At 44.5% G+C, this 14,067-nt stretch overlaps 1 protein-coding gene across 1 annotated transcript in view; it reads left to right on the top strand.

The window, feature by feature from the left end:
• LOC148516895 (NADH-cytochrome b5 reductase 1-like) overlaps positions 1-14,067 on the top strand; it is a 108,406-nt gene that overhangs the window by 88,628 nt on the left and 5,711 nt on the right. Inside the window, exon 7 of the mRNA XM_088479427.1 lies at positions 8,599-8,698. Within this exon, the coding sequence (XP_088335553.1) occupies positions 8,599-8,698 (100 nt within the window). The remainder of the gene's footprint in view (positions 1-8,598; positions 8,699-14,067) is intronic.

Here is a 14,067-nt window from a genome sequence, read left to right as displayed (position 1 = left end):
AGGACTACATGACATACTTCAATGGTGTGGGGGCTGTGCAATGGCAAGAGGAGTTTATTATTGAAATATAAATGTACAACTTTTTTTTGCAAATAAAATGTTGTATTCCTGTTTCCCAGTTTTTTTACTTACCATCTCCATGCCGCTATTTTCCAAATCCTCTTCCTCGTCCCTTTCTATCAGGTCAATTGAGTTGAGCGATGTTCTTTGTTCCCCTTGATCCAGGGTAAATTTCATCAAATTAAAATACCATAATGTAGGTATATAGATGTCATCAGTACCAGCCCCAGATCTTTTTGTTGTTAAACTTTTTTTGTGTTCTTTTAAGAAAACGGTTTTAAAATTTAGAATTTTCTGTTTTACCCATTTGGGATCTGCTTCACTATGGTACGGCTTGGAAATGGCTATCAAACTCTGAATAGCACTGGCTCACTTCTCTTTATTACAGTAATCTTTGGACCGTATTTTCCAAAGGCATTCATTGTCACAATACCTTTGAATAAATTCTTTGACAAAATCAGCATCTTTCTCCAAAGACATCTTTCTCCAAAGACATTTGGACCTTTAAATAAGGGATTAAAAAAAAATTAAAAACTACACACACATACATACATACAGTCCCACGCAGGCACACACATACATGCATTAGGGCCGAAACTAGGATATCTGTCACCCAGTGCAAGGCAGCAATTTTGCGCCCCCTCCCTTCCCGTACCTGGATTTTGTCCTTGCTCCTCGATAAGGCAGTGCACTACTCAGACATCCCTGGTATAGTGACTTACATTATTCCACACATCATAATGCCCATTACACATTATGCCACACACTGCAATGCCTATTACCAAAGTGCCACTTACATATTTGCCCGACACCATTTTATGCCCCCAGTAATGCTTCTAATTACTTTAAAATTACCTGCTCGTTGCCAGGGGGTTTATGCTCGTTGCCAGGGGGTTTATGCTCGTTGCCAGGGGTTACATGCTCGTTGCCATGGGGTTTCATGCTCGTTGCCATGGGGTTTCATGCCCATTGCCAGGGGTTACATGCTTGTTGCCAGGGGGTTTCATGCTTATTGTCAGGGTATTTATGCTTGTTACCAGGGGTTACATGCTCGTTGCCAAGGGGTTTCATGCTCGTTGCCAGGGGTTTATGCTCGTTGCCATGGGGTTTATGCTCGTTGCCATGGGGTTTATGCTCATTGCCAGGGGGTTTCATGCTTGTTGTCAGGGGATTTCATGCTTGTTACCAGGGGTTCCATGCTCGTTGCCAGGGGTTCCATGCTCGTTGCCAGGGGTTTCATGCTCGTTGCCAGGAGTTACATGCTCGTTGCCATGGGGTTTATGCTCGTTTCCAGGGGGGTTTGAAGGGAGAAGATGCAGCTCTTGGCATCCTCTCCCTGCAGCGCCAGCGTTCCCGGCACTTCCGGGAACGCTGTGTGCATTGCGCTCTGCTAACAGACACTAGAGGTCCAGTAGGACCTCTAGCATCTGTCTCTTCTTTGGCGGTGGCCATTTTTCAATGGCCGTTTTCAGCAGAGTCCATGCGGATGGCTAGTCCGAATGGAATCTGCTGAAAACGGCCATCCAAAAATGGCCACCGCCAAGGAGGAGACAGACACTAGAGGTCCAGTAAGGACCTCTAGCATTTGTCTCCTCTTTGGCGGCGGCCATTTTTAGATGGCCGAGTCAGATTTTTCACCCCCCCGCAATACCCACCCGGTGCACGTGCACCTCTAGCCCCCCCCCTAGTTGCGGCCCTGCATGCATCAATCACACACACATGCATGTAATGTATCACTCACACACTCATGCAGACACACACACATACATACATACAGTCCCACGCAGGCACACACATACATGCATCAATCACACACACTCATGCAGACACACAATACATACATACAGTCCCACACAGGCACACACATACATGCATCAATCACACACACACATACCAGTTGTATGAGCTGCACCGGCTGCACAATACAGAAATCGCGTCTTCAGGCCTCCAGTGAGCGGACACCATGCAGGGAAGGCAGAGAATTGTGGGAGGAAATGAAGACGTCAAGATTGCATTAATTGGACAACAAATCGTCTGATCGTCCGGTTGTCCGTACACACTGTGCGATCAGCACCTTAGCGTATGCGTTATCTTATGATTGTCTGTGCAGCACAGACAATCATAAGACGTCGCATACGACCAGTGGGAGCGCGCAATTGTGCGATTTACACGATTCATCATTCCAATTACCTTAATCGTGCCGATATCGTCCTGGTGTGTATGCACCCTAAGTAAAGTCAACAAGAACCAAGAAAAAGGCCAGCAGTAGATACATCAGTGATGTGGCCTCAGATACCTCTCCAGCCATGTCTCAGCTTAGCCCAAAGTATTTAAAGAAGAGGGTAGTCCTATCTGCCACCACCAGAGATGAGAAAAACATGGTGTACTGAAATTGTTGATTACAAAGTTTCTGTTTAACTTGAAGAAACAACTTTTTTGAACATTGAGAGAAAAGTCAATATAAACGGACACCAAATGTTTGTCTAACTTGTCGGGACCATGAAGTTGAACTAGTATCATACCTCTCTTTGTTGTAAAGAAGACAAGCTATGAATGTCATTGATGGGGTTCCAGGAGGTGGGGGTCTGGAAGAAAGATGATGGTCCTGTTCTACAGAAAATTGCCATGAAAACAATTGCACCAGCCAATCTTCAAGAAATGTCTCACCAGTGAAATGTAGTATTATTTTAAGGGCTTTGCTACATTGCTAGTATAAGGACACACACACATATGCACGTACACACACACTGTAAAAACATTAAAAATGACACAAAAACTAAGAGGACTGCAGCAGATAGCTACAAAATCTGCTACAGCCCTACCCAAATATATAGAGAGGATACTTAATATATTCAGGTAGCCCTTGAAACAGGGGCTATCACGCTAATATTTGCTGATAAATAGACCCCTAAATTGCATTGCTTAATATAAAAAGGGAGTATTTGCATTTCAGAAACAGGATGGGAAAATGATAAAATTATTAAAAATGCAAATAATACATTAGTATCGTACTTCCTATATGAACTTATTTAGGCAGAGCGGTCCTTACTTTAGGGGCCTATGCCGCCTCCCTCCCAATCATCTTCCATACAAAGGGCCAGCTAGGTTACAGTTATGTCCTCACAGGCCCCAACATGGAATGGCCACACTCAAACAAGACGGAATCATGCCCATTTTAGCTTTGATTTTTATAGGGCCAATGCTGGGTGAAACAATGTATTACTAAAATGCATTCCAGGTAGCAATAGGCAAACCAATGCCTTCCTGCAAATTCTAAATGGAATGATCAATAATGAGTCACATCTGAAGTAATTGACCATGTATTTTAATGCAAAGAACCTGCATGCATTTTTCTTGAGGATTATGAGAAAGGTTAAAGCATGTCTGTCATTCTTAAAGCCCCAATGTGTATGCTATATAGCCTATATAGCTATATAGCCAACCAGCTTGTTAGCCAGACTACGTAGTTGATGCTGAGTTGAACGTATGCTTATTTGCAGATAGTATCTTGTGTTTTTCACTGCATATGCTCCGCAACTATGCATATGCAAGTATAAAAGGTGCAGTATGCATTTCAATAGCTTCTACTCTTACAACCGAAGAGTAGGCAAAGTTCAGTACAGGTATGCAGATGGACCTGTGAGCTACGTATAGAGATGTAAGTGTTATCCACCTGTTTGTAGTGAGGATGCAGTGGTGGGGAGCAGGCTGGGGTTGGGATGCAGTAGTGGGGGGCAGGCTTGGGTGAGAATGCAGTGATGGGGAGCAGGCTGGGGAGGATGGGTAGAATTCTAAAATGTGGCCCCTTGGTCAAGGCAGGAGATGAATTAGAGAAGATGCTGTCCATTGAGGAGTGATCAAGAGAAACAAGGTTGTACTTGATGAGAGTAACCTTGGATGAGTGTCAAGGTTGAAAGTAAACTGGGAGCAGGCTGGGGTGAGGAGATGCAGTGGTGGGGGGCAGGCTGTAGTACAGATGCAGCAGTGGGGAGCAGGCTGGGGTAAGGAGATGCAGTGGTGGGGGGCAGGCTGTAGTACGGATGCAGCGGTGGGGAGCAGGCTGGGGTGGAGAGTTCTTCCAAGTAATCAATCACATGAAATGATCAACAATTCCATTATTGCAGATTCCCAAACTCCGCCATTACAGTCCAGGTTTTAAGGATATCCATGATTGAGTCCAGATGGTTAAATCAAATTGACTGAGGTACTAATTAAGTCACCTGTGCTCAAGCATGAATAGTCTTAAAACCTGGACTGTAATGGCGGAGTTTGGGAAACTCTACTTTTGTGGAAATCCACAGGACAAGTGATGGGCAGCCCATCTTTTGTTTCAGGAACAGACAGTTCTAGGATTAAGCAGACATGGACTGTCCTCCAAGTAAGTAGTGGTATTGCTATTTGAAGCAATCGCAAAGCAGTGCAGTCATCTAGCTCATTATGAATAATCTATCTGTAGTGATTCATAATTTGTCATGATTTTCAAAGATATGGATATTATTATTATAATTATCTTTTATTTATAAGGCACCACAAAAGTGTCTGCAATGCCATACCGAAGGGCACGCATAGAAACATTGCAAAACAACAGAGTAAACAAGCATAAGTACAAAACACAGCAGGTAACCAGAGCATAGGTACATACTGTAGGTAAAAGTATTACTGTAACAGCACAGACAATTAACATGAGCAATGGATGGCAAATCACTGCAACTTAAAGCAACAAGTGGTGGTTATTCATGCATGCTGGATGGCAATTAGTCATATCAATACTCAATGAACCTGTAAACAACATATGGTCAACATATGGGAACGCAAACAGTGCCAGGGTCACTGACAAGAGAGCAGAGCACTGGTGAAATTAATACTATTAAGGGGAGAACAAGAGGGAGGAGGGCTCTGCCAGTTAGAGCTTACATACTGTACTATAAGGAACTGGGAAGGAATCATGGTGGATGGGTAAATGAGATCAGAGGAAAGTTATGGGGAGTGCTGGTAAAATGTAATAGAATGATGCATTTTAAGGGTTAATTTAAAGCTGGGGAGCCTAGCAGAGATTCTGTCTAGACAAGTGAGTGAGTTCCAGAGGAGGTGGGTACAACTAGGTGGCAAGTGTAACCGTGAAACCTTCTGCTCCACAGGAGGTTTCTATCCTCCCTGAGCTAGCCTTAAGTTATTTGCTTATGAAAAAGTGGAGGTGAGGTGGAATTTGAATGAGGAGCAATGTGGGAGGCCAGAGGTAAGGTTATGGAAGCAGGGGGAGTAGTTTACAGCTTTAAATGTGATGGGGAGGAGTTTGAACTGGATCTTGAGGGGGATTGGGTGCTAGTGGAGCAGGTTGCAGAGGGTGGAGGCAGATACTGTATGAAAGGAGAGAAAAAAGAAGAGAAACAGCAGCATAGACTAAGCAGGTGTCATGTGTCTTACTGGCAAGAAGGGTCTTCACCGGGAACCATCTGCAAGCTGGTATGGACTTTGCTGCTGGGAGATTGCAGATCATGGCTCTCTAACTGCTGCATGGACATGACAAAGCCAAGGTGAAAGTCAAGTCAAAGGCAGAATGGTAAATGGTAATTTGCTCCAGTACTGTTCAGCTCTGCAGTAGTAATTAGGAAGTTAGCAAGTAAGTTTTAAGGCAAAGGTTGGGGTGCAGATTGATAGACTTTGAGAGTGAGGACCAGTAAGCATAGTTAAGAGCGAAGGATGGGTAGAATTCTAAAGTGTGGCGCCTTGGTCAAGGCAGGAGATGAATTAGAAAAGATGCTGTCCATTGAGAAGTGATCAAGAGAAACAAGGTTGTACTTCATGAGTGTAACCTTGGATGTGTGAAGGTAGAAAGTAAACGCCAAAGGAGAACAGATGGTACTAAGAGTGAAAGAACATAAGTTATTAAAAATCAGAAATATCAAAATGGTGGGAGAAGCCTAGGACAGGTGATTCACCACTGGAGTAGGAAGGGTTTTTTTGGATTAGGTGAGAGAGAGAGAGAGAGCAGTTTAGAAACAGCAACTTTCATGAGATTGTCCAGTGGGTTATTGAAATCACCCAGCATAAGAGAGGTAAGCACAGAAAAGTGGATGTGAGGGAGCCAGGTGTCAAATTTATCTACAAAGTGGGTGGTTGAACCATGAAGTGATAGATGACTGCAACACAAAGTTGAATTGGCTATTAAAGTAGATAGAGTGGACTTTCGAGGGAGGAGAAATAAAGAGAGTATATAGCTATCCTACTGGTATATTTAAATATTAATCCCAGGAACCAGAATCCAATTGGCAGAAGTACTTAATTATTCACATCAGCTACATGTGGTTAATTGCCTGACCAGTTAGCAGTACAGTCAACCCCCCACAAAAAACACATAAACAACAAGGAAAAAACATATCACCTCAAAAGTGCTAAGGATGAGCTCCACTTATCCTCAGCACTGGAGTACATTGTACTTACCAGTCCCCATTCTTGATGATACCAAGAAAATACACATTTGTTTTTAGTATATGTTTTTTACAATTTCAGTATCACTTTTTTGCCCAGTTTGGGTAGATATTATTTGATATGTCGTTAGGAATAGGCAAGCTAATGCTATTCTCTGAAAATGTAAAGCCTTCTTAAAAAAAATAAAAAAGGTTTCATTAGTGTGAATACTGCATAAAAAAATACTGATGTTAGAATGTGACCAAATCAAAAAAGTGCCAAAGTAGACAGTCATTTGCTTATATATGAAAAAGACTATGAAAAAGACTAAAAAGCTACTGATAAAAGAAATACTGCATCTATATTCTGTTATCAGCGATTCTTAATTCATTGCTATATAATTCTGACGATATTCACCCGTATTTCACCAATGTTTGCATTTTTTGCGGCAATTGCACCTGCAACTTTATGCTAATGCCACTACAAAGCCCTTTCCTAGTGTATGTACCATGCATTTGAATGTGCAAGGATGGAGATGCTCACTTTGAGTGTCTTCAGATTCTGAAATAATGGTCATAACATGTGTCTAAATCTATACTGCGGCTCTGTGCGTTAACAATTGGGACGCATGTGTGGAGTGACTCACATGAAAAACATTGCTCCACTGTGCCTGACATCACCGCTCTATCCGCTCTATCCAACTAAGAATCAGGCCCTAGATTGCTGTGGTCTAGATCAGAAGTTCCTAAACGCGGTCCTTAAGGCTCCCCAACAGTTCAGCTTTAGAGATATCCATGGTTGAGCACAGGTGGTTAAATAAAATTGCCGGAGGTACTAATTAAGTAACCTGTGCTCAACCATGGATATCTCTAAAACCTGAACTGTTGGGGAGCCTTTAGGGCCGCGTTTACAAATAATATACTCAATGTTTTAAGTGAGCTTAATTTATAGCGTCTGATTCTGAGTTGGGAGCAAAGCAAAAAACAGCAAGAAAATAAATGTTGGCAAGTAAAGCTTAAACCTTGTAGCCCTGTGCATCAGCCTAGGTTTGCTTAGGTAGCGTCAGATGTGAAATGGGGATATTTGTTGCTTTGGAAATGGTTAAATCTTGAAAAATATTGTGTCTAATTTCCATTACAGCATGTTATCCTTGTTATAACAATTCTGCTTGGAATTGCTCATGCTCAGGCCATACAGAGTACAGTTTTGAATACTTCTGTCCATTTGGACACCTCTCAGTAAAATGCCCAACTGCTAATTATATAATCAGGAATATTGTCTATTTATTGTGACTATATATGACTCTGAAATCCATTCTTAGGGGGGGAATTAAATATTTTTTTGGCACCTTAACTAATGTGCGCCCAACAAAGCAATTGAAATGTTGCTCCGTTTGGTCACGAGAGCTGCCGTCGATGACATTTCTGCTCGTAGCCTCCTGTGGTGGTGAGCAGAAATGTGCGAAAAGCCCGTGGTTTGGGCACCAATATGGTCGTGGTAAATGTTCGTTTGGGCGCCCTAACCAGGACTTAGACCTGTCTAGCTGCTTTATGTAGCTAAGGTACTTTGGGAGTGACAAGCACAATAATTAATGGGTACCCATTAATTATTGCCGCCTCAAAAAACAATTGAATTCCTCCTTAAATGTGCAGCTGTTCCCAAAAAATTGCGTCATAACTGACAGTGGTTATCTAGTTAACTCATACTTACCTACTCCAGGAGAAGCCCGTAGAGGAGATACAGCTTGCTACTTCGGGGGGTGGGACCAGGCACTGATGTCATTAGGTCCCACGCTTCCATTTCATTTCATCCCTGTCCCCTCCAAACAAACTGGCAATTCCCATTTTTATCTCCTCCATTCTGCCCATTTCACTAGGAAGTGGGCGGGATGCGGGAGATCCGGCCACTCGGGAAACCTCTCGCAACTTCCGGGAGAGTAGGCAAATATGAGTTAGCTACATAGCAATACATGTTTAGTACAGTATAACTACACCTTCATTATATAAATGATGCAAAAAAAATATTTCATGGGCTATTTAGCAGTGCCAATTTTAAATAAAATGAAATATATCTGTGATAAAAAAAATAGGTGAAATAAGAGGTGAACAAACTATGTATATCTCTTTTCAGTCAGAACATGACATTCTCCTGCGTGATGAGCTTGAGAAGTTAAAGATGACCCATTCAGAACAGTTCCAGCTCTGGTATACTGTGGATAATTCTCCAGAAGGTAAGCAAATGATTACAACAGGATATGCACAGCAAAGGTCTCATCCAAATAGGTGTAAACAAGAAGCAAAAATAACCTAAACCTTTTGTATACAATTACTGTTAATTAATAATCATTAGGGCGAAAATTTCTACAAGGTGTAATTTTTTCCTGATTACTATATTAATTTCTTTGTAGGTTTAAACTAGGGGTGTGCACCGGCCACTTTTCGTGTTTTGTGTTTTGGTTTTGGATCTGGATCTTTCTTCGTGTTTTGGATCTGGATTGGTTTTGCCAAAACCACCCTTCCGTGTTTTGGGTTCTGGGTTTTGTGTTTTGGATCTGTATTTTTTTTTAAAAAAGCATAAAAACAGCTAAAATCACAGAATTTGTAGGTTTTTCTGCTCCTATGCTATTAGTAACCTCAATAACCTTAATTTCCACTCATTTCCAGTCTATTCTGAACACCTCACACCTCACAATAGTGTTTTTATGTCCAAAACGTTGCACCGAGGTAGCTGGATGACTATGCTAAGCGACACGAGTGGGCGGCACAAACACGTGACCCATCTAGGCGTGAAACTGCAGTGGCAGACAGGATGGCAGTTTGAAAAACTAGGCCCCAAACTGTACATAATGCAAAGAAAAAAAAGAGGTGCAAGATGGAATTGTCCTTGGGCCCTCCCACCCACCCTTATGTTGTATAAACAGGACATGCACACTTTAACAAACCAATCATTTCAGCGCCAGGGTCTGCCACACAACTGTGGCTGAAATGATTGGTTCGTTTGGGCCCCCACAAAACAAGCTGGCAATTAATGTGTCCCTGCACAAACTGGCTCTATGGAGGCAAGATGTCATCCTCATCCTCCTCATCCACCGATTCCTCACCCTCTTCAGTGTGTACATCCTCATCCTCACAAAGTATTAACTCGTCCCCACTTGAATCCACCACCACAGGTCCCTCTGTACCTTCTGGAGGCTGGTCTCCCTGGAAGAGCTGATAATTCATTTTGATGAACATCATCTTCTCCACATTCTGTGGAAGCAACCTCCTACGCCTTTCGCTGACAAGGTTCCCGGCTGCACTAAACACTCTTTCGGAGTACACACTGGAGGGGGGGCAACTCAGGTAAAATAGAGCCAGTTTGTACAGGGGCCTCCAAATTGCCTCTTTTTCCTGCCAGTACAGGTATGGACTGTATGCCATGCCTACTTGGATGCTGTCACCGATGTAATCCTCCACCATTCTGTCAATGGTGACAGTATCATATGCAGTGACAGTAGACATGTCAGAAATTGTTGCCAGGTCCTTCAGTCCGGACCAGATGTCCAAACTTGGTCCTGCCTGCCCTGCATCACCGCCAGCGGGTTGCTTAGGATACCTAAGTTTTTTCCTGGCAGCCCCAGTTGCAGGAGAAAATGAAGAAGGAGCCGTTGACGTGTCACGTTCCGCTTCAGCTGACAGTGTGTTCACCAGCAGGTCTTTGCACCTCTGCAGGCTTGTGTCGGCCGGAAAGAGAGACACCACATAGGCTTTAAACCTAGGATCGAGCATGGTGGCCAAAACGTAGTGGTCTGATTTCAACAGATTGACCACCCTGGAATCCTGGCAAAGCGAATGAAGGGCTTCATCCACAAGTCCCACATGCCGAGCGGAATCGCTCCGTCTTAGCTCCTCCTTCACTTTCTCCAGCTGCTTCTGCAAAAGCCTGATGAGGGGAATGACCTGACTCAAGCTGGCAGTGTCTGAACTGACTTCACGTGTGGCAAGTTCGAAGGGCTGGAGAACCTTGCACAACACGGAAATCATTCTCCACTGCGCTTGAGTCAGGTGCATACCCCCTCCTTTGCCTATGTCATAGGTGGATGTATAGGCTTGTATGGCCTTTTGCTGCTCCTCCATCCTCTGAAGCATATAGAGGGTTGAGTTCCACCGCGTCACAACCTCTTGCTTCAGGTGATGGCGGGGCAGGTTCAAGAGTGTTTGCTGGCGCTCCAGTCTTCGGCACGCAGTCGCTGAATGGCGAAAGTGGCCAGAAATTTTTCGGGCCACCCAAAGCGTCTCCTGCACGCCCCTGTCGCTTTTCAGAAAATTCTGCACCACCAAGTTTATTGTGTGAGCAAAACATGGGACATGCTGGAATTTGCCCAGATGTAATGCCCGCACAATATTGGTGGCGTTGTCAGATATCACAAATCCCCAGGAGAGTCTAAGTGGGGTAAGCCACTGGGCGATGATTTCCCTCAGTTTCTCTAAGAGGTTGTCGGCGGTGTGCCTCTTACTGAAACCGGTGATACACAGCGTAGCCTGCCTTGTAATGAGCTGGCATTTCTGAGATGCTGCTACTGGTGACGCTGCTGCTGTTGCTGCGTAAGGTGATACATCTACCCAGTGGGCTGTCACAGTCATATAGTCCTTAGTCTGCCCTGTTCCACTTGTCCACATGTCCGTGGTTAAGTGGACATTGTGTACAACGGCATTTTTCAGGACACTGAGGACACTTTTTCTGACGTTTCTGTACAGTCTCGGTATCGCCTGCCTAGTGAAGTGGAATCTAGACGGGATTTGGAACCGGGGACACACTACCTCCATCAATTGTCTAAATCCCACTGCACTAATGGCGGATACCGGACGCACGTCTAACACCAACATAGCAGTCAAGGCCTCAGTTATACATTTTGCTTCAGGATGACTGCTGTCGTACTTCATCCTCCTCGCTAAGGACTGTTGGAGGGTCAATTGTTTAGTAAAAGTAGTGGTGTTCCTACTTCCTCTCTGGGATGATGAACGACTCCCAGCAGCAGCAACAGCAGCAGCGGCAGCAGTAGGCGTAGCAATGCAGGATCCTCCAGAGGAATCCCGGATAGGAGAGTCAGTCATGCCAGTGACATGGCCTGCAGGACTACTTCCGATCCTGACTAAGGAGGAAATTGACGAGGAGGGAGTTGACGGTGTGGTTTGCAGGCGCTTGGATACAACAGAACAAAGGGATTTAGGTGTCCCTGGACTGCTTACGGTCTTAGCCAAAGTTTCTGAACTTGACAGTAACTTTTTATGAACGCGCTGCAGGTGCCGTATAAGGGAGGATGTTCCTAGGTGGTTGACGTCCCTACCCCTACTTATTTCACCTTTACATATGGTACATATGGCAAGACAGTTGTTGTCCGGATTTGGATAGAAATATTGCCAGACCAAAGAGGTGGAATGTTTGGTCTTCTGCCCAGGCATGACCGTGATGGGCTTTTTCATCCCACGGACAACAACTGTCTCCCCCGGAACCTGATTTAAACAAACCACATCACCATCAGAATCCTCCTCGCCAACTTCCTCCTCAGCGCCAGCTACACCAGTATCCTCATCCTGTTGTACTTCAACAGTGACATCTTCAATTTGCATATCAGCAAGTGGACTGTGGGTGCTCCTTTCAGCACTTGCAGGGGGCGTGCAAATGGTGGAAAGAGCCACCTCTTCCCGTCCAGTGCTGGGAAGGTCAGGCATCGCAACCACCACCACACTTGGACTCTCCTTGGGGATTTGTGATATCTTCTTAGAAAGCACAGTTCTTCGCTGTGCTTTTGCCAGCTTAACTCTTTTGATTTTTTTAGTGGGAGGAGGGCTTCCATCGTCATGTGAAGCTGAACCACTAGTCATGAACATACTAGGGATCGACCTTAGCCGTTCCTTGCCACTCCGTGTCGTAAATGGCATATTGGCAAGTTTACGTTTCTCTTCAGCTGATTTAAATGTCTTTTTCAAGGTCATTTTCCTGAACTTTGCCATTTGGGATTGTATGTGCCCTCTACTATGACATTGGGCATCGGCCTTGGCAGACGACGTTGATGGCATGTTATCGTCTATGTCATGACTAGTGGCAGCAGCTTCAGCACTAGGAGGAAGTGGTTCTTGATCTTTCTCTATTTTATTTTTATCGGAGAAAGTTTGGTCCTCCATTTATGTTATATCGATTTGATATATACGTGCGGCTAAACACAGAAAATAATTTTTTTTTTGGTTTGGACTGGAGTGTACTTTGTGGGTTACAGCACCCTTTAACGGTCAAGCCAGCCGGCCCTTTACTTATGACACAGGCGCACGCTTGGCACTACTTTGTTGATGCACGTGCGGCTACTGCGCACACAATTCACAAACACAGAAAATAATTTTTTTTTGGTTTGGACTGGAGTGTACTTTCGGGGGTTACAGCACCCTTTAACGGTCAAGCCAGCCGGCCCTTTACTTATTACACAGGCACACGCTTGGCACTACTTTGTTGATGCACGTGCGGCTACTGCGCACACAATTCACAAACACAGAAAATAATTTTTTTTTGGTTTGGACTGGAGTGTACTTTCGGGGGTTACAGCACCCTTTAACGGTCAAGCCAGCCGGCCCTTTACTTATTACACAGGCACACGCTTGGCACTACTTTGTTGATGCACGTGCGGCTACTGCGCACACAATTCACAAACACAGAAAATAATTTTTTTTTGGTTTGGACTGGAGTGTACTTTCGGGGGTTACAGCACCCTTTAACGGTCAAGCCAGCCGGCCCTTTACTTATTACACAGGCACACGCTTGGCACTACTTTGTTGATGCACGTGCGGCTACTGCGCACACAATTCACAAACACAGAAAATAATTTTTTTTTGGTTTGGACTGGAGTGTACTTTCGGGGGTTACAGCACCCTTTAACGGTCAAGCCAGCCGGCCCTTTACTTATTACACAGGCACACGCTTGGCACTACTTTGTTGATGCACGTGCGGCTACTGCGCACACAATTCACAAACACAGAAAATAATTTTTTTTTGGTTTGGACTGGAGTGTACTTTCGGGGGTTACAGCACCCTTTAACGGTCAAGCCAGCCGGCCCTCAACTTATGACACAGGCGCACGCTTGGCACTACTTTGTTGATGCACGTGCGGCTACTGCGCACACAATTCACAAACACAGAAAATAATTTTTTTTTGGTTTGGACTGGAGTGTACTTTCGGGGGTTACAGCACCCTTTAACGGTCAAGCCAGCCGGCCCTTTACTTATGACACAGGCGCACGCTTGGCACTACTTTGTTGATGCACGTGCGGCTACTGCGCACACAATTCACAAACACAGAAAATAATTTTTTTTTGGTTTGGACTGGAGTGTACTTTCGGGGGTTACAGCACCCTTTAACGGTCAAGCCAGCCGGCCCTTTACTTATGACACAGGCGCACGCTTGGCACTACTTTGTTGATGCACGTGCGGCTACTGCGCACACAATTCACAAACACAGAAAATAATTTTTTTTTTGGTTTGGACTGGAGTGTACTTTGGGGGTTACAGCACCCTTTAACGGTCAAGCCAGCCGGCCCTTTACTTATGACACAGGCGCACGCTTGGCACTAC

This window comes from Taudactylus pleione, unplaced genomic scaffold (assembly GCF_031769625.1).
Source record: "Taudactylus pleione unplaced genomic scaffold, aTauple2 ptg000232l, whole genome shotgun sequence".
NCBI classification, from domain to species: Eukaryota; Metazoa; Chordata; class Amphibia; order Anura; family Myobatrachidae; genus Taudactylus; species Taudactylus pleione.
The sequence above is the reverse complement of the archived record's forward strand: the minus strand, read 5'-3'. Positions and strand labels throughout refer to the sequence as shown.